The sequence below is a fragment of the Ostrinia nubilalis genome, chromosome 14 (genome assembly GCF_963855985.1).
Source record: "Ostrinia nubilalis chromosome 14, ilOstNubi1.1, whole genome shotgun sequence".
Taxonomy (NCBI): Eukaryota; Metazoa; Arthropoda; class Insecta; order Lepidoptera; family Crambidae; genus Ostrinia; species Ostrinia nubilalis.
In genome coordinates, this window is record NC_087101.1 from 1,976,553 (window position 1) to 2,004,384 (window position 27,832).

General features: G+C 37.1%; 4 protein-coding genes and 1 long non-coding RNA gene across 5 annotated transcripts in view; 2 read left to right on the top strand and 3 right to left on the bottom strand.

Moving 5' to 3' along the window:
* Window positions 1-27,832, top strand: part of LOC135077965 (acyl-CoA:lysophosphatidylglycerol acyltransferase 1-like) — a 542,351-nt gene that overhangs the window by 466,837 nt on the left and 47,682 nt on the right. The gene's annotated exons all lie outside the window — the stretch shown is intronic.
* Window positions 1-27,832, top strand: part of LOC135077963 (connectin-like) — a 360,246-nt gene that overhangs the window by 76,212 nt on the left and 256,202 nt on the right. The window lies entirely within an intron of this gene.
* LOC135077800 (uncharacterized) lies at window positions 1,310-4,373 on the bottom strand. Its single transcript, XR_010258508.1, has 2 exons — window positions 1,876-4,373; window positions 1,310-1,768 (listed from the first exon to the last, which is right to left on the bottom strand). It is a non-coding gene; the product is annotated as an uncharacterized LOC135077800 (long non-coding RNA).
* Window positions 5,804-8,581, bottom strand: LOC135077801 (uncharacterized). Its single transcript, XM_063972346.1, has 3 exons — window positions 8,182-8,581; window positions 7,692-7,877; window positions 5,804-7,145 (listed from the first exon to the last, which is right to left on the bottom strand). Coding segments are annotated over exons 1-3 (543 nt in total). The 5' UTR covers window positions 8,184-8,581; the 3' UTR covers window positions 5,804-6,790.
* LOC135078290 (serine/arginine repetitive matrix protein 2-like) lies at window positions 16,977-21,376 on the bottom strand. Its single transcript, XM_063972888.1, has 5 exons — window positions 21,335-21,376; window positions 21,153-21,251; window positions 20,049-20,315; window positions 17,398-18,074; window positions 16,977-17,280 (listed from the first exon to the last, which is right to left on the bottom strand). Exons 2-5 carry the CDS (start codon window positions 21,171-21,173, stop codon window positions 16,977-16,979), a joined length of 1,269 nt encoding a protein of 422 aa, XP_063828958.1. The 5' UTR covers window positions 21,174-21,251; window positions 21,335-21,376.

A 27,832-nucleotide genomic window follows, 5' to 3' on the forward strand; every position in this document is an offset into this window, starting at 1 on the left:
AAACACGAGTTAGTGTTACTTAGAAGCAATACGAATCTTAATTCTATCAAATTAAATACAGGAGAAGTTGTAGATGACATTATAATTAGTAAAATTATTTGGTGAGTGCCACATATCAAAGTGTCAGATCGAGAAAGAATAAATTTATTAAAGCATTTAGAGAAAGATCGTGCTATTCCTCTAGCATTTCGTAATTGGGATCTGTATGAATACCCATTACTTCCTCAAACACGTAAGCATACTTGGTCTATCAAAACTGCATCCCAAACAGAGAAACCGCGATTTGTTGTAATAGCCTTACAAACCAACCGCAAACACAACAGTCAATTGTCAATGGCAGAGTTTGATCATTGTCATGTACGTGATGTAAGAGTCTTTTTAAATTCGTCGTATTATCCCTATGAAGGGTTGAACATCAGTTTCTCAGATGACAAGTTCACTTTATTATACGAACAATATACAAGATTTCAGCAGTCGTATCACGGACGTCGTTCAGAGCCGTTGCTGAGTTTAAAAGAATTTAGAGACGTTGCCCCTCTATTCGTTATTGACTGTTCACGACAACACGAAACACTGAAAGGATCTATTGATGTGAGAGTCGAAATTGAGACAGACCAAGAAATTCCAGATAAGACAGCTGCATACTGCCTGATTTTAAACGATTGTTTATACGAATATAAGCCTTTGAGTAACATTGTAAAGAAACTATCATGAATAATTATAATACAGTAATCGTTGATTTGCAAGGGTTTAAGGACAGCAATAATAAATTCTAGGTTAAAGAAATGGCAGTAGCTAATGTAGAGTATACCTATGTGTTTTTAATAAAGCCCCCGTATCCGTTTTCTGCACTGAGTGATGAAGAAAAGAAATGTGTTCGTTGGATCGAAAGAAATAGAGGCTATTTATGGAGTGAGGGCTACATAGACTACAGAGAATTTCATAGAATGATGACTGGTTTTTTGAAAAATAAAAAAATTATAGTCAAAGGGGAAGAAAAAGTAAAATGGATGCAAGAGTTGTGTAATAATAATAATAGTGTTATTGATATAACTCGTAAGGGTACTCCTAATTTGAATAGTCTTAATGAACTATATTGTAAAGATAAAATTTTATTTAATTGTTTTTATCATGACAAGTATTGTGCGTTACGAAATGTTTTAAGTTTAAAGAAATGGTGTGTAGATAACAATGTGTTTAATTAATAAATATTCACTTTACTGTAATAAATAATTGAAATATGGAATTAAACTTTGTGTTTATTTTTATACCTAAATATGTATTCCTAGGAAACTGAGTAAAAACATCGTTTTTGCATAATAATTTATTTCATTACATTTACAACTATATTAAAAAACATAATCAATTAAAAGTTAGAACCAGTTAACTTTTTTGATATCTTTTTAATTACACATTCTGTCATATCCATTATTTCGTCCACTGCGTCATGGACTACGTATTGGGCACTAAGTAACACGCACTCGCTGTCAGCATCTGACGTAGATGATGATGAGTTCGAATTTGCTCGGTCACGCTCGCAGACCAGGTCCACCACCTTTATCTGGATCATTTTGAAGCCTTTCTGTTCGTTACACACCACAAAAGATTTTGGAGTTATCCGCTTATTATTTTTTGGAGAAACTCGTTTTTTACGTTTTTGATCAATTTGCGTCGATTCCACCCCAAATAAATCTTTGTATTGCTGAGTGAACTGTTGTAACGGGTCTTGAGCGTATTGAGGAAAATCATCATATACGTCAGTCATTTTCTGTAAAGAATAAAGAGAATAAATTGTAATAAAGTTGCTTTAACTAATAATTAGGTAAATAGTTAACCACACAATAAAACACTTAAAAATACTAAAATACTACATACCTGATTGATAATTAATTATTTCCCACTCACAAGGTAGGTCTTTCGTTGCGGTCTCGCAGTTTGGAACTGATGTGTGACATCAGTTGCAGCGCGCTAAAATATACATCATCACAATTTTCGTACACAATGTATTGAGTTTTTGCACGACTTTGAATGTCCACTTCATCGTTTGACACTTCCACTGCTTCCATAATTTCAATTTTAATTACGTGCTTGGGGACTCTACTATCGATTGAAAGAACGTAGCTGGCTTGTGGTGAGGTAAGATGACTGTGACTACGTTGAGCCATTTTAACTTTTAACCCAAACAAGTTTGAACGCAACAAAGTCGAATTGATAACTAAATAAAATCTATTGGTTGCTTATATCAAATAGGTAACATGAGACGCACCGGCTATGCCACGTGCTATTAATTAACTTCATGTCCAAACCTGTAAAAGTTTCCTCAGCGTTGCAAAATAAATGTAGTAAATTGATTCCTAACGTGTGATCGATGTCATATTACGATCTCACCGTTTCTATGCGATGATTAATATCACACTTTAAAACATGTCTAAACATGATCTTATTGAGTTAATGTGAACCAATGTCTTTACGTATAAGAAATAAAACCCAAGTAAATAATTTGTCATCATTTATTTATAGGTAGGTACCTTATTAATTAATTACATTTATTTGAAACTTAATATTATCTTAATTAGCTTAGGTTATCTATTATAATAAAGAAAATCGTACAACTAAGGAAAGTATTATAATTTAATTTTAATTACCTAATTCTTGGTTCAATGTTATGCTTAGTTAAATGTTTAGAATGGATGTATGCCCCCAAGCTCTTGTTGACACCTTGTCAGCCGAAACAAAACGTTTATCATCATTACTGGATAGCGCTACTTTGTTGAGACTGCGAGTAAAAATGTTGTGTTTGATTGACTTAAATAAAATATTTGTTTTCCGCACTATATTGCCGTGATACAAAGTTTTTTTATAGTCTGATATTTGTATATCGCGAACAACACTCTTCTTTACTCCCTTTGCTTTTTTAATTGTAGTATTAATGGTCTTTACACAATACAACTTTGAACGTAATCCAACAAACTCTGTTATAATGTTTCCTCCCATTTCGTCTTTGAAAAGTCCAGGAATCTTTTTATTTAGAAGCGGTAAGCCATATACATTTTCTTTGAAAAAATTGCTTGTGTCGAAATAATGTAAGAAGGTTTCTTTTAAATCTTTGTAAAAGTTTTCGGTTTCAATTTGGTAAACGAAACTATCCGTATCCGTGTAACACATTTGTAATTTGTTTTTATACGATGGTTCAAAAACTGAATAATGAAAGTCATACATGTGGCTTTTAGATAACTCTAACACCGTAAACCCTATGTATATTGGCTTATCCAAAATCACCCGTTCAGGTTTTGTTTGTATTGCGACTAAATTTTCAGTGAAAATTGAAACACTGTGAAAACTAGAGCTTGCAATTAATTTATTGGCAGTTATTTTCTTTTTTGTTACATTATTGTGGTCACTCCATTCGTTAACTAAATGTACATTAACTCTTTTTTCGCTGTTTTCTAAGGTTTTACCAAAAATGCTGTTATTGAGCAACTTAAAAAAGTCTTGTTCAAATGTAGATTGAGCCTGTTGTCTTAAACTCGTATTTAGATCGATATATTGTTTTAAGTAAGGACTTTGTTGAAACGTTATGACTCGATGTATTTTTTTTAATATCAGCCCATGTTTCAAACATGTTTTCAAGTGAACATAGTGGATGACGTAGAAGTACTTGTCGTAAAGATTAGGCACGAGCTTAAAAGTCTTACCCCCCGGTGGAATGCATTTCTCAGGACAAAATGGTAAATCATTGTGCCTGTCATGTAACTCTTTCGGATAGCTTAAGTCAACCTCAAGAATGAAACCATACTCTGCATCAGCAGGAACATTAACAATATCGAGACATTCAATTTCTGTCTGGTTTAAAAATCTAAAATTCGACAGCGGTAGAGATTGACACATACTGAATCCGTATAAGTTATTGCAATCTATGTAAACTACAAAGGTATCTGGTTTTAAGGGATCGTATTCGTTCATGTATTTGTTATTGGCGTTGGCATGCCTGTGCGAACACATGCATACTCCTCCTCTGATGCCTGATTGAATCATACGCACTATGGCAAGGTCATCTATGAGCTCCAACTCGACTCCAGTTTTGTAAAGCATTGCATCGAATGATAAACTAGGAGCGGTTACATAGAAAGCAGGATCTAATTGATAATGAAATTTGCAAGTTTTTCTAAACTTTTCAAAAATATCAGTTAACAAGAGAACGTCTGTTTTCAAATACAATTTAGTGTATTGACCCAGATTTTTGATGTTAAATTGTGACCAAACTGATTGAGCATGTTCATAATCTTCATCAGTAATATGCTCATTTGTAAGGGAGCTGTAAAACTCTTTTTTTTCTGGTAAACATCGCTCTTTAAACCGATCCCAGTTATCCATGTATTCGTAGGGATGTTACGGTCAAAGTGATAAATGTGAAAATTATGAATAATCGCCGGTTATTATGAATAATTACCGCATGATTTGGTAAATGTGATTAATATGAGGTCATTTATGTGTGTATAAAACTAAATAGGCGGCTTAGGGGTGGCTCAAGGGCCACCCCCGCCGCACCTTAACCTATTTTTCACTTTAAATCAAAACATTATGTTATAGGCATCATGGAAAAGTAATATTATGCAAGAAACATTCCAAACTCATTATGCCAAATTATATTAATATATGATATCAAAACGTTCTAAAGTTTGGCTGTACACGAGCATGTACACAAGATGTTGTTCTTTTTTATGAAATTTGTTAGTACTAAGGTTGAATTATTAAATAATCACTGTTAAATGTGATTAATTTATCACTTTTACCGCGACTGTCGGTAATTATTCATAATAACCGGTTATTATTAATAATTTTCAATTTATCACATTAACCGTAACAGGGATATATACCTTTGCGAGTAAGTAAATTAAATTGGGTAGGTATTGGAAAATGCATGCGTAAATGATCAAACTCTTCTTTTTTAATAGTTTTTGCTAATTTATCTAAGCTAGTGCCAAGAAATTTAAATGAATCTACGAAGCGCAATTGCATAAATTCTTGATCAGAAATCGGAACAAATTTCGTAAATGACACATAATTTTCTTTAGTTTTAGGTATAATCTTAATATTTCCAGGCATTTCACCTAATTGTTTTATGAACAAATGACAGTCATAACCTGCCAAGTTGTGGAAAAATACAGGAATAAACTTAGGTATTTTGTATTGTAAATTACAATATCTGTGGGCTGCACCACGATATAATCCTGTTATGTGGCAGTGATCGCGCACTTTGTCTGAAAATAAAAAGTTATCACATATATGACAGCGAGTGGCTTGCAAAAATTCGGATGCATCTTTTTCGGTAAAAATCATAGGCAAATTTTTAGATAAGATTGCATGAATTTCACGAACATCACGGTAAAGAGATTCTATAAATTTTGAAACACAGTCAGAACCGAGATATGATACATACCGATTATAGCTAGTGTTTACAGTACAGACTATATTGTACGCAAACGCTGAGGGTATATGGTGCTGCAGCGTTTTTGTATTTTGCGTATCAGATTTGTCTTTGTGCACTTCTAAAATTGTCTCAAAATCTGCATAAATGACGAATGGAACATTTTGTTTACGGTCATAATTATTAAATTTTATGACGGTCCCCTTTTCAGGTAATACAGTGACGATCCCGCTACATAAATGATTTTCTAGTTCATCAAAAGTAGTAAAAAACACTAAGCATGTATCACAGAAATAAATTTTACCATGATGAGCTGTTATTTGATTTCTGACAAGCCGCGACAAGTCCTTGTTAAGACAATAATGTGACGTCGCGTCATTTTCTAACATTAGCAAATGAATAGTTTTTTTGTTTTTGGTATTTTCAGATTTATATACGGGGCCAATAATGGTTTTAGAATTTTTTAGACCATAAATGATAAAACTTAACTTAGGATTGTTTTTCTCAAAAATCCTAATATCTGAGAATGTGACGGGATAAGATATCCCATTGATATTTAGAACATCTTTAAAATTGGGATAAGACGAGACTCGTTCAGGATGATTTCGAGCAGGGTAAAGAGCTGCTGTTACGCTCCATAAAAAGCAACACTGGTCTTTATTTTGAATATTTATACATGCTTTCTTATTTTGAATAAATTTAGGTAATTTTAAATAAGATGACCCACCTAATGGTTGGTACTTATTGACATTTATTTCTAAATGTGAATTACTTAAAAAAGCCCAACCACTATCGCTTTCCTCAAACTCTTCCATTTTCTTTTTCAATATACTCACTAGTTTAGAAAATAAACTATCAAAATCATAGTTGTGGTAAAGTATAAAATTCTTTGTAACAAAAGATTTCATTTCCTGCATATTATTTTTGAATAACAGGAAAATGCTAAATAATTCAAAATTCACTTTGATGCAAGTATGTACTCTTAAAGCATCATCTAAAAGTGATTTTATTTTGTTATGAATAGAATTAAAGAAAATATCTATAGAAGTTTGGTCAAGTTCACTTGCAACTAATCGGTAAGAAATGATTCGAGAGCGAAATGCAGAACCTACGATTTCCACACCATCACTGTGTGGTTGGGTGGAGTTCTTTTGCTTGTGCAAGCGACTCCGCAAGTGTCCTACCCAAGAGGTTGAACCTATGGACACGTTACAAATAGTACAGAAAGGCATTTTAGAACCAAGAATTAGTTAATAAACAATAAAGTCTCTATACCTACCTACTAGAAATAATGTTGAATAATTCGAATGTAAAAAATAATATTAAAACTGTGTAATAAGTATGTTTATTTACAAGTAAAAATTATTTAATGTTTATTTTATTACTGTAATAAGTCGGTTCGCACTCTTCAAAAATTACGTAAGCGCTACTTATAAACCTTTGTAGAGCCTCCCACTCCTGGGATTGTTCACCGCATTGGAGTTTTACCGCTGCAAGCGCTTTCTTGTAACGCTCCTCGGGTGGAACGTTCTTAACATCGTCGGTGTTGTAGACTTTCAAATCTATGTAGAACTCGCCGCTGGTGACTGCAGTCCGACGACACTGGCCCGAAGACACCCGCGATGTAAAGCTCGATGCGATGCTACGAGTTGTCTCCTTCGCACTTGCCCGCTCGTCCTTATTAATGATTGAAAACAAACTCTTCGTTTTCTTTGGTCTGTGAACAATAGACATTTATTTAAGTAATGATTATTTTATTCAATAGAATATATTTTTTGTTAGTTTTATTTATTTAAAGGTTTTATTGCACACACACAAACACATAAGAATGCTCTGTACAAAAAAGTTGTCAAAAGATCAGCTGTTGTACTTTAAACAATTAGGTACTATTTTACTTTAATTCGCTTAGATTTTTATGTAAGTACTCGTAAAAACTCATTGTAAATTAAAAATTTACCTTTTAGGGAATATTAAAATTAAGTGCTTGTAGAATAATTATGAGGGAGTTTGGTAATATTATTACTAAAATCTTACTATTACTAATATTATTAATGCAAAGTTTGTGTGGATGTCTGGCTGTGAGGATGTTTGTTACTCTTTCATGCAAAACCACTGAACAGATTTTGATGAAACTTTACAGTATTATTGTTTATAACCCAGAATAACATATAGGCTATAATTTATGGCGATCTGTGATATACTAAATTTTACGCGGGTGAAGCCACAGCCAAAAGCTAGTTAGATTATAAAGGTGGAAATTTACCTAGTTAGGGCTTCAACGTTCGCAACGGAATGGGCGGCAGGCTTTCGCTTCCTCGGCTTAGGCGCAGGCGTAGAAGCGGTTGAGGTCGACGCGCTGGTTTTGGACTTGCTCTTGCTCGAGCGCGGTGGTGGCACCACCTCTAATGGGGCCACGTCTTCAATGCTGGATGCGTACTCAGAATCCGACCTATAAAATATTAATCATCATTAGTCTATCTTCCTAATAATCATGACCACTGTCTAATTACGGTAATGACACATTTAAGTACACTACCAAATACAAAGATACATACTATGCTAGCTAGATATATTGATGGTTGCGGGATTCGAACCCGCGACCAATTAGCTTAACAAAACACATCGCGGTTCTCTACACAAATACTAAAGTAAAGAAAACATGTAAAGAAATACTCAGTAAAGAAAACATTACTTGAAAATTATTTGTCAGAACAAACTAAGTATAAAATAAATGTATAACAGTACTTACTCACATTTTGCACAATCGGGAGCTTGTTTCTTGCTATTCACAAAGAATCTCACAAAGTAATTAATTTTTTGCGGTGAAATTCTGTATTTATGTGATCAATAATAAATTGTCAGCAAAAATTAAGCTAATTAGTTAAAACTAAAGTAACAATAAAATGATATACAAATTTGGACCGTATTTTTATGTTCGATAAGCACAGAAAAAAAAATCACTAGCAAGTAGGTATTACCTTTTGAATTAAAATATTACCCATACTTTGATGTTACGTTTAAAGGAAATATGATTGTGTTACACTATGTTGCAGTAAAAGTGAAATCAGAATCTAAAGTATGTAGGTTAATTTCTTAAATGGCTAGTCAAATACTAATTATGTAGTATTCCAAGTACCGAATTTCCATCATTCTATTTGTAAAGTTAAATTGTAATAAGCTACATTGATTTGAGTCTGCTTCCAACAGAAAAATAATAAACCAACTAATTTTACTCACGATTTTATTCGATTTTATTTTTCCTCACAATGTTTACATCTTTTTTACAATGCATTGTCATTTAGAAAAAAATTGACTTACTTTATAAAGGTAGATTTAACGGTAGAAGCATAATGTATCAGTCACCATTGAGTCACATAGAAAGATAAAAATAATTATTAGTTTCAACTTGCAATGCAACACGAAGTAAACAATAAAAATCTAAAGTTACATGTCGTGCACACACATTCAAAGCATTTAATGCTGAATCTGCAAGTAAGCTGTGTGAGACCAGGAGCTGAGATGTTTAAATCGATGTTTTATTGAACATTTGAATAAAATGTATTTTATTTTCAGATTGGTTAAATATTGATATACATTTTCATTAAATATGAAATAAATGATTTAAAAGATTATTTTATGTTTGCAATATTAGAAAGAGTAAGTACTTATAGTAGTATAGTAGTAAATGTACAATAAATAAATGTCTAATAGTCATAAATGTACAATAATGCAAAATGTCAAAAATTCGAAACAAAACTTTAAAACCATTTTAAAATGAACAGGTTTACAGATAAATATATAAAACTCTTACTCTTGGACTATAAATTGCAGCTCGTACATTCCCACGATCCACGCGATGCAACGTACAGTGTGACATTAGATTTCATCGAGTGCAAGTTCGTCATGTACGTAATAATTAAAAAGTATAAGTGCACATTTTAAAAACTCTGTGAAACCAGTGCAGTATTTCCTAAAATGTAAGTGTAATTATATATTTCATATACTTTTAAGTTTATAGGATAACTTTCGGATCATGATTTTCGTTTAACTTGCGAGAGAGATTACCATTTTTTTGATACCTCTTTAAGATCATCACTCGCTTGCTGTTCCCAAGCTATCTGGGGTCAGTGCAGTATTTTTTCTTTTCTATACGTGGTTAAATTATGAATAAATAAACCATTTTTTCATTGATTTATAAAGAAAACTTTCTTCGCTTTGATTATAGTGTTACTCAAAATATTTAATATATATCACAAATAAAAATCTTTAAATACTAAAATCAATAGATAATTGTTTGCTAATATTTATTACAGATTTTATTGACGATTAAAAAAAGTTCTCTTTATTTCAGGAGTACCTACTGCTCAGCAAGACAATTAAATATCTACAATAATAAGCAGAAAACGTCGTTATAGATCTTGGTTAAAACAGGTAACCTTTTTATTTATTAATAACGTTGCAATATTGTTAGAAGTTTCGGTTCTGTATTTAAACTGTTCACAATTTATTTAAAGCATTATTTATTTTTTCAGATCCCCAGTGACATGATTTAATTAATAAACTAATTAAATCGTGGATAAGAAACTTCGACGAGAAGAAGAATTGATTTATATCATCAATAATCGTAGTAAAAAAGGTCTTAATTTATTTCAATTTATAATAAATTATGGTTGTGGTTGTTTTATTTGAATAAAAAATCTCAAGGTATGGTGTTACATAAAGGTGATGGTATGGTTGTGCTAAAAACGGTAAAGGTAAAAGGGTAAGTAATGGTAAACGGTAATAAAAGGTAATAGTAATCAGGTACCTAAGAAAGAACATTCAGAGATAGAATCTTGACATAGCTCTTCAGCTGTGTATGTTAGGTAGGAGGACATTCAGTGAGAGAATCTTACCATGGGTCTTGAGCTGAATGTGTTAGGCAGAACAAACGGTAAGAGAATCTTACCATGGGTCTCTGAAGATACTTACCTCGGGTCTTCAACCGTTTGTGTTAGGAAGGACATTCAGTAAGATAATCTTACCATGGGTATTAAGCTGAATGTGTTAGGCGATACATTCAACAAAGGAATCTTACCATGGGTCCTGAGTTGTCTGTGTCATATTAGGCAGAACGTTCGGTGAGAGAATCTTACCACGGGTCTCTCTGAAGATACTTACCTCGGGTCTTCAACCGTTTGTGTTAGGAAGGACATTCAGTAAGATAATCTTACCATGGGTATTAAGCTGAATGTGTTAGGCGATACATTCAACAAAGGAATCTTACCATGGGTCCTGAGTTGTCTGTGTCATATTAGGCAGGACGTTCGGTGAGAGAATCTTACCACGGGTCTCTCTGAAGATACTTACCTCGGGTCTTCAGCCGTTTGTGTTAGGAAGGACATTCAGTAAGATAATCTTACCATGGGTATTAAGCTGAATGTGTTAGGCGATACATTCAACAAAGGAATCTTACCATGGGTCCTGAGTTGTCTGTGTCATATTAGGCAGAACGTTCGGTGAGAGAATCTTACCACGGGTCTCTCTGAAGATACTTACCTCGGGTCTTCAGCCGTTTGTGTTAGGAAGGACATTCAGTAAGATAATCTTACCATGGGTATTAAGCTGAATGTGTTAGGCGATACATTCAACAAAGGAATCTTACCATGGGTCCTGAGTTGTCTGTGTCATATTAGGCAGAACGTTCGGTGAGAGAATCTTACCACGGGTCTCTCTGAAGATACTTACCTCGGGTCTTCAGCCGTTTGTGTTAGGAAGGACATTCAGTAAGATAATCTTACCATGGGTATTAAGCTGAATGTGTTAGGCGATACATTCAACAAAGGAATCTTACCATGGGTCCTGAGTTGTCTGTGTCATATTAGGCAGAACGTTCGGTGAGAGAATCTTACCACGGGTCTCTCTGAAGATACTTACCTCGGGTCTTCAGCCGTTTGTGTTAGGAAGGACATTCAGTAAGATAATCTTACCATGGGTATTAAGCTGAATGTGTTAGGCGATACATTCAACAAAGGAATCTTACCATGGGTCCTGAGTTGTCTGTGTCATATTAGGCAGAACGTTCGGTGAGAGAATCTTACCACGGGTCTCTCTGAAGATACTTACCTCGGGTCTTCAGCCGTTTGTGTTAGGAAGGACATTCAGTAAGATAATCTTACCATGGGTATTAAGCTGAATGTGTTAGGCGATACATTCAGCAAAGGAATCTTACCATGGGTCCTGAGTTGTCTGTATCATATTAGGCAGAACGTTCGGTGAGAGAATCTTACCACGGGTCTCTCTGAAGTTACTTACCACGGGGCTTCAACCGAATGTTTTGATCAAGATACTTATTTAAATGTATTCAACACTCCGTTCGTAGTGTATTATTGGGCATTCTGTCAAACCAGAGTGAGCGCAGCGAACGGTCGGAAGCGAAGCGGACGACTGGGGGACAGAATGCCCAATAATACACTACTAATATCTCATCCTGAAAAAATGAATGAACATGCCTAAAAGATAATAAATATACTTCAAGGCTTCTTGGTTAAAATACCAAACCAAATGAAAATTACTTTCGAAATTTTAGGTTAAAGATTGAAAATGCATTTTAAGTTTAATTTTGCTCCCATTTTGAATTAAAAGGAGATTTAGTTGAATTCCCACAGAAACGATAAAGTGGAATTAAGGCCAGCGCTAGATAATTAAGAGCCATTTCACAAAAATATTCCGCGCGAATTTAGGTAAAAGCTGTCAACGCAACGTCAAAAGAGTAAAAAGAACGCTGAAATGGACAAAAAAATCTTGAGCCGTGACCGTATTAAGACTTGATTTAAGTTATTAATTTTAAGGTAGAATGAGGTATTCAAACTTGATAAATTAATTTAAATTTTTAATAGAGTTTATTAAGTATTTTATATTTCGATTTATAATGAAACACGAATAGGTATAATATGTAAAATATATATTAAGTACAAAATAAAGACAGTCACATAGTGAAAAAAAAATCTGCCCCCCCTTACAGCTCCATCATCGGACCCTGGATACGAATAATGAAACACGAATAGGTATAATATGTAAAATATATATTAAGTACAAAATAAAGACAGTCACATAGTGAAAAAAAAATCTGCCCCCTTACAGCTCCATCATCGGACCCTGGATACGAAATATTCGTCAAGGCGAATCACACAAGCCCAAACTCCATAGGGTTCTATTGTTTTGTTACGGAAGTGGCCATTGCATCTCCACCAGATCCATTTTATCAGACAGAGCTAAGAAATAAATAAATAAAATTATTATAAGTAAACAAATAACTAAAATAATTCATCTTACTATCTTACTTCTTACTAGTCTTACTAATATTAATAAATACGAAAGTTTGTGTTGATGTCTGGATGTTTGTTACACTTTCACGCAAAAACTACTGAACAGATTTTGATGAAACTTTACAGTACAGTACAGCAGTACTAGGCAGTCTGTGTTCAACTATCACTCGGGTCGGACGTTCCTATCGCAAGACCTTTGGTTCACTCAGTTCCGATACGACTCTAGTGCTGTGTGTAATTATTTTCGTGAATACACTGAGTTTATTAATTTCTACGAGTGGATTTCATTTTGCCTGAGACCTACGCCATGAACCCTGAACCAGAAGACCCTGTCGCCAGCGACAGCGACGCTCATCCATCCCTGGCGTCGACCAGAATAACAATGTATAGGCTATAATTTATGACGATCTGTGACAAACTAAATTTCAAGCGGGTGAAGCCGCGGGCAATACTACATATTTCATACTAGCTTTTTGCCCGCGACTTCTTCTGCGATGAAGTGGAAAATGGTTCTAATAGAATTAAAATATTCTAAGAAAATTAATTTTGTTAAATGATTATATTTTTTGATATAAAATCTACAAATTATTATGTTTAAATATTTGAATACTTACAAAATTATGAGATCTTTCTAAAACAAAATTAAAACACTAAACCTGCCGCAGATTTCTTTGTAAACAATGTTTTTTGTTTTTCCTTCAGGTGCTAAAATCACCAGGCTATTGTGTGCGCATACTCTGGAGTATTCCACATACAACTGGTCGTCGGAGAAGCATAGATTTCCATTAAGTCTACTCCCGCTACCATATGGAACTCCGCTAAAACTCGTGAGGGCGCCAACACTTGCTTTTGTATCGAAAATTAGTATGAGCAGCTGCGCACGCGGTTGCCCGTTGCAGGCTCTATGCAACCACACTTTTTTAAACCGTGGTCCCTAAGCATGAGATGGGAAACTGCACTCTCTTGAATTCTCTTGAATTTGATGGTGTTAGGGGAATCCTAGGAATGAATACAGACTTTCCAATGGAATCTCCTCATCAATATTGCGAAATTGCGAGTTGCAATGCAATGTTACGTTTTCACTTGTTATTTTATTGTAATCTGACCTTGATTTTTCAAACACGTGTCAAAATAAAAAAAAATAATTTAAATCAAAAGTACTAAGGAATATTTCATTGATATCAACTTAGAAACAAGCACAGATCACAGAAACTAAAGGGATTGCTGTGAAAGCAATGATGACAGTAGCGACGTCATTATGTAAACAGTTTATTTATTGCTTGCATAGTACTAAATATTATTCGAACGTTGAATACTGATACCGCAGTGGATAATGAGCACATAATTTGATTTCTTTGTGTGTGTGAATTTCTAATACGACACTGAGTTTCGAACTCAGCGCATTACTTAGCATCTCTCTATATTTCTATGGAACCAAGTTATCTCCAAAATAACATTCCACACCTTTTTAACCTAGTCAGGTACCTAATAATTTTAATAAAATACGAAGCACGTCATCTATCAATAGGATATATGTATATTTTAGAAGTTAAAAAATTATGCATAAAATATAAACACTTTAGAAGTTTACTTAAATCGTAGAATTTCTGAAAAACAAGTACTAAAATCGTACTGAAAAAAAGAAATTAATAATATGTTATCTAATTTATTTATTAAACGTCGAATTTTATCAAAGATTTTGGACTAAAGTTTTTGAAAATAATTTATAGCCTACATAGAAAAAAAATAGGATTCTAAATCGAGAAATATTTTTTTTTCGGAGCCTATTGCCTCCAAACAAACAAACAATTAAATCTTTCCTCTTTTATTAGTATAGATTTAACAACAAAGCTTCGATCTCGAAACAAAACGCTTCTTTTTCTTCTTCACGAAACAAAACTCAAAGCGGATAAATAAATAAACAAATCTTTGGACAATTTCACAGCGCCATCTAGTCCAAAAGTAGGCAACCAATATGCTTGTGTTAAGGGTGCTAGCATAATGGATATACTTTTTTATCATTTATTTATTAAATTAAATACATGGTATCTACATATTATACATAGTTACACCCAGATCCGTCAAAGAAATTAAAATTCATCATTTCAATTTCTGCTCGGCCGGCCGACTCGAAACAGCCTCTCGGCATAGTATCAAATGTATTTGGTCGCCGTACAAATCACCGCTTCACGACACGAACGCACGTAAACGTCACGGCGGGAAAAATGACACAGGTCCTGCCTTGACGGGCGCTCGCGCCATACTAATCGATGTCGGCTTGCGCATTGTAATTTATACTGATATTCACATCAATATTTTGACAAAGTGGTTACTAATATTTAAACAATAACTATAGAAATCAATTTTACAATGAATATTCTTTATTTTGGGATACTTTTATTGCAGTTATTGCTGTGTTTTAAAACCAAAAACCACGATCAAAATGTGACGTTAATCTTGAAATTTGCCAAATTATTTTTAGATTTTACTCAATAATGGTAATGAAATTCAAGAATCTATTTCATTAATGGACTACAAGAATATATGTCCGATGATTACTATATATTTTTAAGCTTATTATATGAGCATAAATAATAGATACAGGACTTTGAAAATGAGTCTGCGGCAATTTTTCCGTAAAATGGTTGTGGGAGATGGGGCACTGTGAATTAAGCAAAAGAGTTTTAGTAAATCCGTTTCATTAATGGTCAACACCAAGGATTGACCTATCTTTCGCAGTTATTAAATAATCTCTGGGTGTTGCTTAAGATAGTAATTCATGCTTCCAAAATCTTAGAAATTCGCACGAAAATGTAAAATGGCTCTTAAGCACCAAGATTTCTTGCTGCACTCCATCAAAATGATTCCTAAGTTTGGAGATTGTGACCACAAATTTTAAGTAACTACCTATCTCAAATACTAAAGTTTTAGACGTAAGCGAGCATAGTTTAAAGTGACGTAATTTTTTTTTCAGCAAAAACACGTTACGTATGATAATACGTGGCCTCCACTCCATAACCTAGCTGCCCCATCGGCCGTCAGTTCTGCTTACTATGTGCCCTGCCCATTGCAACTGTCATCAGCTTGCTAATGCGTCTGGAAAGCGCAACGTAGGACTTCCACCTACAAGGTGGAAACGACGACCTCGTAAAGGTAGCAGGAAGGCGCTGGATGCAGGCCGCTACCAATCGATCAACATGGAAAACATTGGGGGAGGCCTATGTTCAGCAGCGGACGTCCTGAAATAATACGTATGACATCCTGTAAACCATTTTTCGCAAATTGTAGGGCGGAATGACTACAGGCTGGGCAAATTTTTCACTTATGCTGGAGTTTAAATCGCGTTTTAAGTAGTCTATGTGTGGGAGTGTATCATCATCATCATTTCAGCCATAGGATGTCCACTGCTGAACATAGGCCTCCCCCAATGACTTCCACATCGCACGGTTGGTAGCGGCCTGCATCGCCTTCCTGGGATTGTATACTGTGTGTGTGGGAGTGTACGGCGTGAGTCAGTCTTTATAGACTGTTTACATCGGCTCCGTAGTATTGTTTATTTTAAAATATGTAGTAGTTGCAAAATCGTACAAATGTAAAATATTTCGGCGTGTCAAACATCAATGCATCTGTGATATCGTTGGCCTCACGAAAAAACAACAGATACGGACAAAAATAGTGAACATTTATTGTGCTGAAACATTTCAAAAAACTTAACATAACTCGCTTAAGGACTATCAGTGATAAGTGTTATAACATTAGGTTGATACAGTGGTCATTTGCAGTGTCTGAAACGGCGTTTACTTCAAGATCAAAGCGACCTAGTGATAATATAACCTCTTCACAGCTCTCAGACCTGCAATTAGTTTTTGAAAATAATAAACAACCACCCTCAACTGAGCATTACCAACAGCCCCACAGTATCAGAAATTTCGACACTTCGTACAGAGCAACTTTGGTGTAGTGGTAAAAGCAACGGACAGAATCATCGTGTTTCCCCCGGTTCAAATCCAGACGAACATATTTTTTTGTTTCTTTTTTTTTTGTGATTTTGTTGATTAGTTTGCTCCTACTTCTGAAACAAAATTCAAAATGGCAACAAGGGGACCCGTAACAAACAAAACTGGGGAGATGCCCGCCTGCGCAGGTTGCCGCCGCAATATCACAGACAGGCGATACCTGAAATGTTGTAGGTGCGCGCAGTACTGGCACATAGATTGTGTAAATATTCCCGAGTGCAGATTCTACAACACTATGACGTCGGAGCACAAGAGCAGGTGGATATGCCCAGAATGCGTCTGTAGCCAGCGGAAGGGGGGTGACAACACCGAGACGCCGGTCAAGTCCTCGGAGGTCAGCCATGTAACCACCCGTCGGGCGGCCGCGGCGGCCCGCACGGAGAGTCTGGACGAGACGGGGATGTCTCTGGATGATGACACCCAGACAGCGGAGGAACAGAGCATCGAGGAGAGGGTACTTCCGGCGACTGGCGGCGTCCAGCCAGCTCTGGTTTCGCTAAACGAGGCCGTCCGGAGCATGATGAGCGAGCTTCGCCAATTTAGGGAAGAAATGCGGGACGAAGTGAAAACCAGGCGAGCCGAGATCAAGTCTCTCAGGGACGGCTTGCTGCAGTTGTCGGAGAGGGTGGACAGCTGCAGGACTCACGTCGTCGGCCTGGACGAGCGAATGAAGGCGCTGGAGCTCAAGGCAAACCAGGGCGACGAGGCCAACGCGGCGCGTCTGGACGCGATCGAGCGACGACTGGAGGCCGCGGAGCGTCCGGGCCCGGCTGGCGGGGGCGCGGCGTCGGTCGCGGAGCTGGAGCGGACGGTCGCGGGACTCAGGCTCGAGCTGAACGACCGGGACCAGGAGGCCCTGCTCGCGGACCTCGAGATCGGCCAGCTCTCGGAGCAGAAGGGCGAGAACGTCCTGCACAGCGTCGCCGTGCTCGCCGCGCGCCTGGGCGTGCCGCTGGAGGAGCGCGACGTGGTGTTCGCGGAGCGCGTGGGCGCGCCGCCGGCCGAGGGCGCGCGGGCGCGGCGCGTGGTGGTGCGGCTGGCGCGCCGCCAGCTGCGCGACGAGCTGCTGCGGGCCGCGCGCACGCGCCGCGGGGTGCCGGAGGGGAGCGGCCGGGTGTTCGTGAACGAGCGCCTGACGCGCCCCAACCGCCAGCTGTTCCACCGGGCGCGCGAGGAGTGCCGCGCCCGCCAGTGGAAGTACTGCTGGACGAGGCGGGGGCGTGTCTTCGTCCGCAGGAGTGATGGCGCGCAGGTTTTCCAGTTGCGCACGCCCGACGATCTCGTGAGAGTGTTAGGAGCTCCGCCCATATGACTCTTTGGTTCCTGGAATTGTAATATCGAAATGTTATATAATAGTTTCATGTTCCTTATCGGGTTTGATCTGTGTATGCCTTCTTTTTATTTAGTTTTACTCACCTTTATAATATTATGCAGACCTTGTAAATGTCTGAAACTGCCCTTTTTTACTTTATGTTATTGTTGTGGATTGTTAAAGTCCTCATTGAATAAAACTCATATGGTATGCTTAGACTGGTCACTTTGTGTCAATATATTTATAGAAATTGATATGTGCACACAGAATTACAATAATAGTATGATGATAATGATGATACACATAATATTGACTGCTACCTTTGAAAAACGTGATATTAACATAATTAATACTACAAATAATATTGTATTACAATGGTGTTTATATAATTCAACACTAATACAGGCCTTGGGTTAAACAATCTTAGAATAGGTCTATTCAATGCGGGCTCACTGTGCACGAGGCATGACGAGTTTATGGTGGCGATGGAGGAACTGAACCCAGACGTGATGGCCATAAATGAGACGTGGCTCAGAGTAGGGGAAGAAGATAGGGCACCTAAAGTGGCAGGTTATCGGCTCAAACATACTCCAAGACCTATTCAAGTGAGAGGGGGCCGTGGGGGTGGTGTTGGGTTTTATGTGCGCAAGGGCTTATACATAAGAGCATGTCCTCATCCTGGCACCCCGACTACTGTTGAACAGATGTGGATCTCTCTACATCTAAACAATAAAAAGATAATTGTAGGCACAGCCTACAGACCTCCATGGCAGGACGTTAGTGTATTCCTGGACGCCATAGCTGAATCGATTGCCTCCTGTGCAGAGTGTGACGGATTGGTGCTTCTCGGCGACTTTAATATCAACTTACTAGACAAAAGTAACAGTAAGTGCAGAGAGTTAATGCAATGCATTGACAGTCTTAATCTGAAGCAGGTGATATCGGAGCCGACACACTACACAGATCACAGCAGTACTCTCATTGACATTATATGCACTGATATGGGGGCTGCTCAGGTCACCGTAAAGCACTCACCGGATCTGGGTGGCCATGCCATGCTCATGGTTGAATTTAAGGTCCGGAAGGAGAAAGTTCGGCCACGCTGGGTTACTTATAGACCATTAAAAAATATTATACCAGAACAACTTGAAGCTGATCTTGGTGCAATCGATTGGTCCAATCTCGAGGGAGTTGTGGATGTGAATTCTAAGGTTGAGAATCTGGGACGGTGTATTCTAGGGTTAATGGATCTGCATGCCCCGATCAAGACACGTAGATTTAAACATCCTCCTCACCCCTGGATAACAGATACCATCAGGGAAATGATACACGTCAGGGACGACTATCACAAGCAGTATAAGAAGAATGCAACCACTGCTCTTAGAGATAGTTACAAAATGATGAAGAAGATGGTGGTTGACGCAATTGAGAGGGAAAAAACCTGCTTCTTCAAAAACCACATCAATAGTAACTCAAAAAATCCTAAGCAGCTTTGGAAAAACCTGAAAAGTACAGTGTTACCGAACAAGAAAGGCGCTTGTGAGCTTCCTCCAATGTTTAACAACCCTAATTCAATTAATCATCATTTTCTCAACGTGCCTGGGGGAAACAATGTGACGATCTCTCAATTAACCTATTACGAATATCACAGACATAGGAACCTTATATCATTCTCACTCCATACTGTTAGCTCAGACGTTGTCTTAAGAACCATCACAGCGCTCAAATCGAATGCTCAGGGAAGTGACGGCATCACACTGGATATGCTGATGCTCACATTGCCTTACTCACTCAAAGCACTCACCGACATAGTGAATGGTTCTATACTGCAAGGGATCTTTCCAGACTGTTGGAAGGTGGCAGTCGTAAGGCCACTACCAAAAACTGGTCATCCTGCTTCAGTTCAGGACTTGAGGCCTATCAGCATCCTACCATGTTTGTCCAAAATCCTCGAGCGTATAGTCTGTGATCAATTAACTAAATACCTTGAGGAACAGGAACTGCTCCCGCGCCGTCAATCGGGATTCCGCAAGGGTTTTGGGACGGCTACTGCTCTTTCGGATGTGATTGATGACCTTCTGGCTGCTCAGGATGGGGGGTTGGTTTCGACGCTGGTGCTGCTGGACTTCTCGCGCGCCTTCGACTCCATTAATATTCCTCTGCTTCTCTCCAAGTTGCGTTATTATGGTCTTGATGATTCCTCCATACGATGGTTTCATAGCTATCTCTCTCTGAGACAGCAGTACGTGGAGCTGAAAGGGGTGGATGGGTCGGCATTATTGTCAGAACAAAAACCAGTATCTCGCGGAGTTCCTCAGGGATCCATATTGGGTCCAATACTGTACATTTTGTACAGTGCTGACATAATCAACTGTATCAAGGACTGTCAATACCACCTATATGCCGATGATCTACAATTATATACATCATTCCCTCCATCTGATCATGAAAATGCAATAATGAAGATCAACAACCAACTAGGCAGAATTTTTGACTGGTGTACTGCCAATTGCCTTGTTCTCAACCCAAGAAAATCAAAGTTCATGCTAACCGGAACACGTAGAGGCTTGGAAACTCTTAAAAGCATACAACTCAACGTTGAAATAAATGGAGAACCTTTAGAAAGAGTGGCTGAGGCGAGAAACCTAGGAATGGTCATTGATGGAAACCTCAGGTTCGAAAGCCATATACTTGAGTGCACTAAGAACTGCTTTTACCGCTTAAAGATTCTATACAACTTGAGGCCCTATTTAAGCGAAAGCCTTAGAATATCTTTATGTGAATCACTTGTATTAAGCAAACTTAACTACTGTGATACAGTGTATGGCCCGTGCTTGCTGGGTAAATCGTCACGTCTCATTCAAAGGGTACAAAACGCATGCGCCCGTTTTTGTTTCACTGTGCCTCCGAGATCACACATCACGCCATTCCTGAACTCATCAAGCATGTTAAAGATGACTGCTCGGCGAAGATTGCACCTGGCCACCATGTTGTTTGGCATACTGGATAGTGCAAGGCCTAAGTATCTGTTCAGCAAACTGGAATGGGCCCAAGCTCAGAGTAGATATCCAAAGAGGCTATGCACTCACATATTTGCTACACCCAAACATCGCACAGCAGCTTTTCGCGGATCATTCAGATTTGCGGCGTCCCGGTGCTGGAACGACCTGCCTCCTCCTCTGCGCGCCCTGAAAACAAAATTCACTTTTAAACATCATCTGAGAAAATATTTAATGGAATTGCAAAAGATTGACAATGATGGGTTACTTACCAACGGGTCATGCGCGGCAAGCGTAGGAGACCTATCAGGGCGTCTTGGCGCCGGTAAGCCGCAGTAAAATTATGGACAGAGGCCGTGATCATGATCATAGAGCGCTGGGTTCTTCCAAGGTTGCACCATTCCCATTCCTATTCCCCATTTTCATTCTCGGGGCCCTCCCTGCGCATGAGTGCATCCTATGGGGGAAAGTTAATTAGTATTATTTTTATTAAATTCGATGTAACAAACTAAACTTTATGTAAATGGTTAGCTTTCTCACCAAGTTACTTCGCACTTCATGCCAAAAAACCAAGGCAATGGGTGGAAATCAAAACGCCGGGCACTCCGTTTAGCGTCGTCTTGGGCCTGCTTTATTTTATTTATTCTGTTCTCTGGCTTGACCTTTGTAGTGTGTAGCTATAAATCACTTTCTTCAAAATCAAAATCAGGAATCAAAGTGGTGAAGTCCAGTTCCAAGGGTGAAATCACGTTTTTGTTGCGTGGCAGCATGTGGTCGTCAATAAATCTTCAACCATTTTCTTTTATTTTTTTTTTATTTTCTCTGTTTTTTTTTTTCCCGTTTCACGCCTTTGAGTTTTGTGGCATTCTTAAGTGAAATAGCTTAAGGGTATTTAAATGGTATAATTTATTAAACATTTTTATAAATGTTTTAAAGTTGAAATAATTTATTTTATTTTATGTTTGTCTGGTCGATCTGTGAATTGTGATTGTGTGATTTTTTGTTTTTGTCCTTGCATTGGTGCACACTGGGTTGGCCATAACCATGGCCATGACATTTATCCTGTGGGTCTGGACAAAGTGCACATTATATTTGCAAGTCAGTCCAAAAGCGATCGCTAAGCCTTTTTTTCTATGGATTTTTTGACAAATTCGATTTTTGATTCATTTATAAAAGTGCATTTTGTCTAGGGGGGCTGGCGTCATGAGTCGACTCCAGTGTTGTATTCCTAATTTTTTTATTTTTTTTATTTTTTGTGTGTATTTTCTCAACATAGCAAAATTGGTGCGGTGAGATAGTGGCGCCCTCTTGTCAATGTCAATGTCTTGTTTAATGTTTTGTTTTTTGTATTTAAAATGTTGGTTGGAGAGGCACCCGCTGAAAACCAGCGTCGGGGCACGCGTGCATGCACGCGTGGCTCGATTAATGCTGAGCGGGCGCCTTTTTGGCACAAAATATTATGCGTGTATAGTTTTAAGTCCCTTTGTTCTGTTTTTGTTTTCTTTTGTGTCAAATAAAGTTTTTCTTATTCTTATTCTTATTCTTACTGTGTGTAAAAATAAGAACGAAAAATAAGATATATTGAACCCAATCTATATTTGGACGGGGCCTTGTACGTCTCATTTGCTTCGAATACTTATTTACTCAATGCGCTTAAAATTATTTGATAGACAGGCTCTTTGAGATATCTTTTTGCTAGAACCGTTGTTTATTGATGACTCACTCTGCTATACGAATATGACTCTTAATAGTCGGCCGTTTGGAGTAGTGGTTCAGAACGGTCCCGGCTTCGATTCCCGGCCGGGCAGAAATCGAAATGATGAATTTTTGTTTCTGTGACGGGTCTGGGTGTTTTCTATGTATAATAATGTATGTATTTACAAAAAAAAAAGTATTTAAGTATGTTTATATCCGTTTTCTAGTACCCATAGTACAAACTTTGCTTAGTTAGGGGCTAGCGGCGCAGTGTAAAATTTCCAAGGATATTTATTTATTTATTTTGACTTAGGTAGTCGCTACCATCGTCACCACATTAATCTACCAAACGATGGATTCATCAATCGATTTGGAATTTCATTTGTAGAGAAATAAATTTCAAATTCCTTTGGGAAATTGGTGATTTTTCTTGTTATTCTACCTATTGACAGCACAACATCAAAATCAAAATTCTTACGTAAACTATAATAGAAGGTGTATTGATTGAACAAGTGTTATTTTAGATTATATTTTACTCTTACTTTATCTAAATATTTTTGAGTTAATATGAAACTTAAGTTACTGATGATCTTTACATTTCTATGTTATAGGTACGTATAAGTATGGAACTACTTAGGAATGTGTCATTATTAGTTTTATGACTCTATCACATTGTCCTTAAAATCGAACATCGTAGCAATTCCTATAGATTTTAAAATTTCAAACCCATCGCAGAGCCAAGTAAAATGTCGCAAAATGGTCTAAAAGTCCTATAAAATTGCTCCGATATCGCATCACAAGTGTCAAACAGCTATAAAACAATATGAAAGTCCAATAACAATTTCTCAAATGTATAGTTTACTCGATTATTCTGCAAATATCCCTGTTGCTTGTCGCATTTTGAAGAAAAGTTTTGAGTGCTCAACTCCCTTTGGGGAGACTATAAATTTTAAAGAATACGTTAAGGCGCGTGCATATTGGTTCACTAGAATTTTTTAATCGAGTGTTAGTTAAAAATGTTTTGTTACATTGAACCAATTTAGGTAGAAATAATAATGTCTATGTACCTATCAGTTAAAGTCATTATTATTTATTTCAAACTTTATCGCGATAATGGCATTCTCTCAATGTAAACTTGTAGGCCATGCGGTAAATTTAACTACTACTTTATTCCAATTACTGAACCGGTACTGAGCATTAACTATGTGATCTGACTGTTTGCCGTCACCAACTACCTTACAAGAAGCCCAAACTTAATTCTTATACGCCCGTATTCACAAACGATGCTTGCTTAAGTTAAGCAGCAAATCGAACGCACAGCGTTGAATAGAGCTCTGTGATTATTTCGTGTGTCACCATGTGCGTCCACGCGCACTGTGAGACCTCATAGTAATGTTTGTGAATACAGGCAATAATGCCACCAGTGTGAGCGCATCCTTACAAAAAGGATGGCCGAAACTAGGACGGTTTAAGTACCCTACTTGACTACTTACATCGGTAAGTTTGGTTGGAGTGACAAAAGTGGTGGGTAGTTTTGTTTCGAAGAATACAAAGGATTTTGTGTTGAGCAAAGTTTATTTTTTTAACAAATTTTGCCGTTTTTAGTGTTGTGAATGTACCTCAAAGTTAAAACGGAATTATATTAGAATCACTCTACTGTCTATCTGTTAAGTAATTCAAAATCTTTTTACTTGACTTTTTGCCTTTACTCTTGCTTTTCTAAGAATTTTGAAACCTTTGGTTTGAACTGTCTAACCAGTCTGGTCTGAACGAATGTCTCCTGCAAGCTTCAAGTTGTACTGGATCAAACCTATTAGAGTCTCTGTTACGGTAGATCTTTTAGATTTAACTAAACCTTTCAAAACTAAGTTCCTTGTAAATATGTAATATAGTGTGTTACTAGATCAAACTTGACTTGTAAATCAACATTATTACGAGAACCTAAATTTAGAGTACTGCCAATGGTATTTTTAATAGACACTGTCTCAATGCGTAACAATTACATGTAACAGGTATGTTCTCCTGAATAATCCGATAATTACAACACACCAAACTGGGAATCAATTCCAATTAACGGTGTCATTTATCTGAAATAATGCAGCGTGGGATGGGTTTAACACGATTTTTGCATTAAAGCAATAAATGACGTTGTTGCTCGGAGAGTACTTCAAATTGATTGATAAATGTATTAATTGAAAAGTTCAATTCAGGAATAGGAATAATAAACTCATTCGTATTTACTCGTTAAATTTATGTATTGTTTTACGTGCGATTTTGCAACGATTACTAGTCTGATGTACTGGCTTTTTAATTTAAGTACGATGTGTATTTTGATAATATTTTTAATATTTTATTTTATTTATTTTATTTTATTTTGTTTGGAAAACATACAGTGAAACAATAACAGATTATTAACCACTGCTTGAGAACCACTGCTTAATACTGAGTCTATAAATGTACAAAAGGGATACTCAAAAATTTATAACTAATAAGAATACTAAAGCTAAAACTGCATGCAGGAGGTTAAGAAAAGACCAGGGTCGGTCGATTTGCACCGTTTCCATATTTTCGATAAATCTATGTATCTCTAGTGATAGAGTTATTATCCAAAAAATTAATGTTACACTTGACACATCACTTCGCTTTTCTAATTTCATGCCCATCAACTCCAGCTATCAAGGCTCCATCTAACGTCGAGTCGTTCAAAAAATTTGCCTAGACGCGTCTACTAAAGTCGTTTAGAGTAACGATTATAGTCGGTTCCCAGATACGACTAGCCCATTTAAGCTCCAATATGCTGACTCTTGGAATGACAACGACTAGTTTTTGATTATAGTCGTTTCACATCGTGAGCGTGATTCCTTTTTGCAGAGGGTGCAAGTTGTCATAGATAAAAAAGCCACCAGTCTAATTAAAAAAAGTAGAATAAAATTAAAATAAAATAATTATCAGAATAAAAAAATTTGATGACGTCAATATAAACCTTCTCTTTACAAAAGCTAAAATAAAAACATTTTGTGAAACGGGAAGAACTGTTTACTTCCATGCTCTTTTATGCCAGTTGTGCAAAAATTCATTCACGCGTGACATTGGAAATGATTGGCGTGACACGTTCAAATGCGGTCTGTGAAATCAAGTGAGTGATATGAAACTAAATTGGTGACGAGCAATATTCGGTATACAGTATACACTATACAGGCTGCGATATGCAGTATTGAAACCTCTTATGTTGTACTAGCTTTCCGCCCGCGGCTTCGCCCGCGTGGAATTTTGTCTGTCACAGAAAAACTTTATCGCGCGCGTCCCTGTTTCAAAAACCGAGATAAAAATATACTCGGGACTCATCTCTATGCCAAATTTCATCAAAATCGGTTCAGTGGTTTAGGCGTGAATGCGGGACAGATAGACAGACAGACACTACTTTCGCATTTATAATATTGGTACCTATAGAAGTATAATTAACACAACCCTCTAAAGGACGTAGCACACTTCTCAACCCGGAAAGGGATCGTAACCGTATCAAGTCGAGGCGGTCAGTACCTTTTATTTGCATGAAACTCCATTCTGCAACGCACACGTATCTGTGCCGTAACGTAAACGTCTCCCCTCGCGGTTGACAGTGCGCACAAGGCAATACGGTGTTGATCCCTTTCCGGGTTGATAAATCTGCTATGACGTTTAAACCGATCATTATTGTTAATGGCATATGCAAGTAACTGGTACAAAGTGGAATAATATACAATAATTGCTGAGCATACTCGTACAATGCTGCTTTGGCAGCCCCCTACGTCCTTTACATTGAATGCCAGTTAAAGAATCAAATATTGAGAGATTTATACACACGGTGCTGTTCGCCAGTTCTGTTACTTAAACTTGGCTTGACACGCTACCGCGTGCTACTGCATGCACCTAGTTACTCGCTGGCTAGATAACACGTGGTACGTGCAAATAACTAGTATGTAGGTAAGTGTACCAGTTAGGCGCATGTTTCTCGCTGCCTTAATACCTAAATTGGCTACTTTATAACACTGAAATGTTATTTTCACCTTACTATCTTTTGTATAAGGAATTATTTCATTGTAAAATGTAAACTAACACTTACACCTCGGGTAAGAAACCTTCTTAGAAACAGGAATGCGCGGGATTCTCGTTAAAACGCACAAGTACGGGCTCTTCTCATAATTAATGCAACTACCATAATGACATAAACGCTACATTTGTACACAAATTGTGCAATTCAACATGCGCCTTAGAAATTATTAAATGCATCATTGTGTGAAGGGAATTCACGAGTTTAGTGCTGCACAGTATGAAGTCAGTAGGCCCGGAAAATGTTAAAACAGTAGATATAGGTATTATTATTACCTAGATAAAGCGACAATAGTCCAACGGTTTTGTCGAATACGTACTTACTCCCTGTACCAAAATAGCCTTGGCACTGCAGGATATTTGAAAAGACACTCCTTGATCTTCAAAATTGGTGTGTACTCCAGTGGGTAGAAATGAAGAGTGACAATAGTTTTTCAGTAAAAATTCGTTCGTTTAAATTATATAAAATTAGCACCTTCCTAGCTGATTGGCTGTTAGTCGCGCGTAAACGTACTAAAATACTGAAAAAGTGATTAACAGCAATCTAATGACAGTCTCGACATGTTGTTACGTTACACTTTGCCTACGATCTCCTTCGCCTCTTACTTTGGCTTCACGCTTTGACCAATAACTTCTCTTATGAATACTCCACAATGGACAATTTGACACCATTCTCCAAAAAATCGAAATCACAACTTTTCTAAAACGACACTTCATTCTGTTCTTAAAAACTTAATTAATTTTAAATTACCTGTAAATTACTTTTTTTTTCGCATTGTAATTGAAAATAGTAGTTTATTTGAGTTGACAAAATAGTGACGTCACTTGCTTGTAGTGCCATACAAAATCTATGGGAAGGTTTCGTTTTGACAGTTTTAAAAAGTACGTCAATTGATTGGTGGTGTCAACATGTCTATTGTAGCATTTGTAGCGTAAGCCTACTGAACATAACTCCATTATACATGTAATGTGTGCATACAAGCAAA

What these genes read in the sequence shown, in the direction of transcription:
- LOC135078290 (XM_063972888.1), bottom strand. Translation starts at nt 21,173, where the DNA reads ATGTTTGGGTGTAGCAAATAT. An exon ending in AGCAGTTCCTGTTCCTCAAG is followed by an intron (nt 18,075 to 20,048) that starts GTATTTAGTTAA and finishes TTACAATTCCAG; the next exon opens with GAACCAAAGAGTCATATGGG. An exon ending in CGCTCGTCCAGGCCGACGAC is followed by an intron (nt 17,281 to 17,397) that starts GTGAGTCCTGCA and finishes AAATTGGCGAAG; the next exon opens with CTCGCTCATCATGCTCCGGA.
- LOC135077801 (XM_063972346.1), bottom strand. An exon ending in AACGTTGAAGCCCTAACTAG is followed by an intron (nt 7,146 to 7,691) that starts GTAAATTTCCAC and finishes TATTGTTCACAG; the next exon opens with ACCAAAGAAAACGAAGAGTT.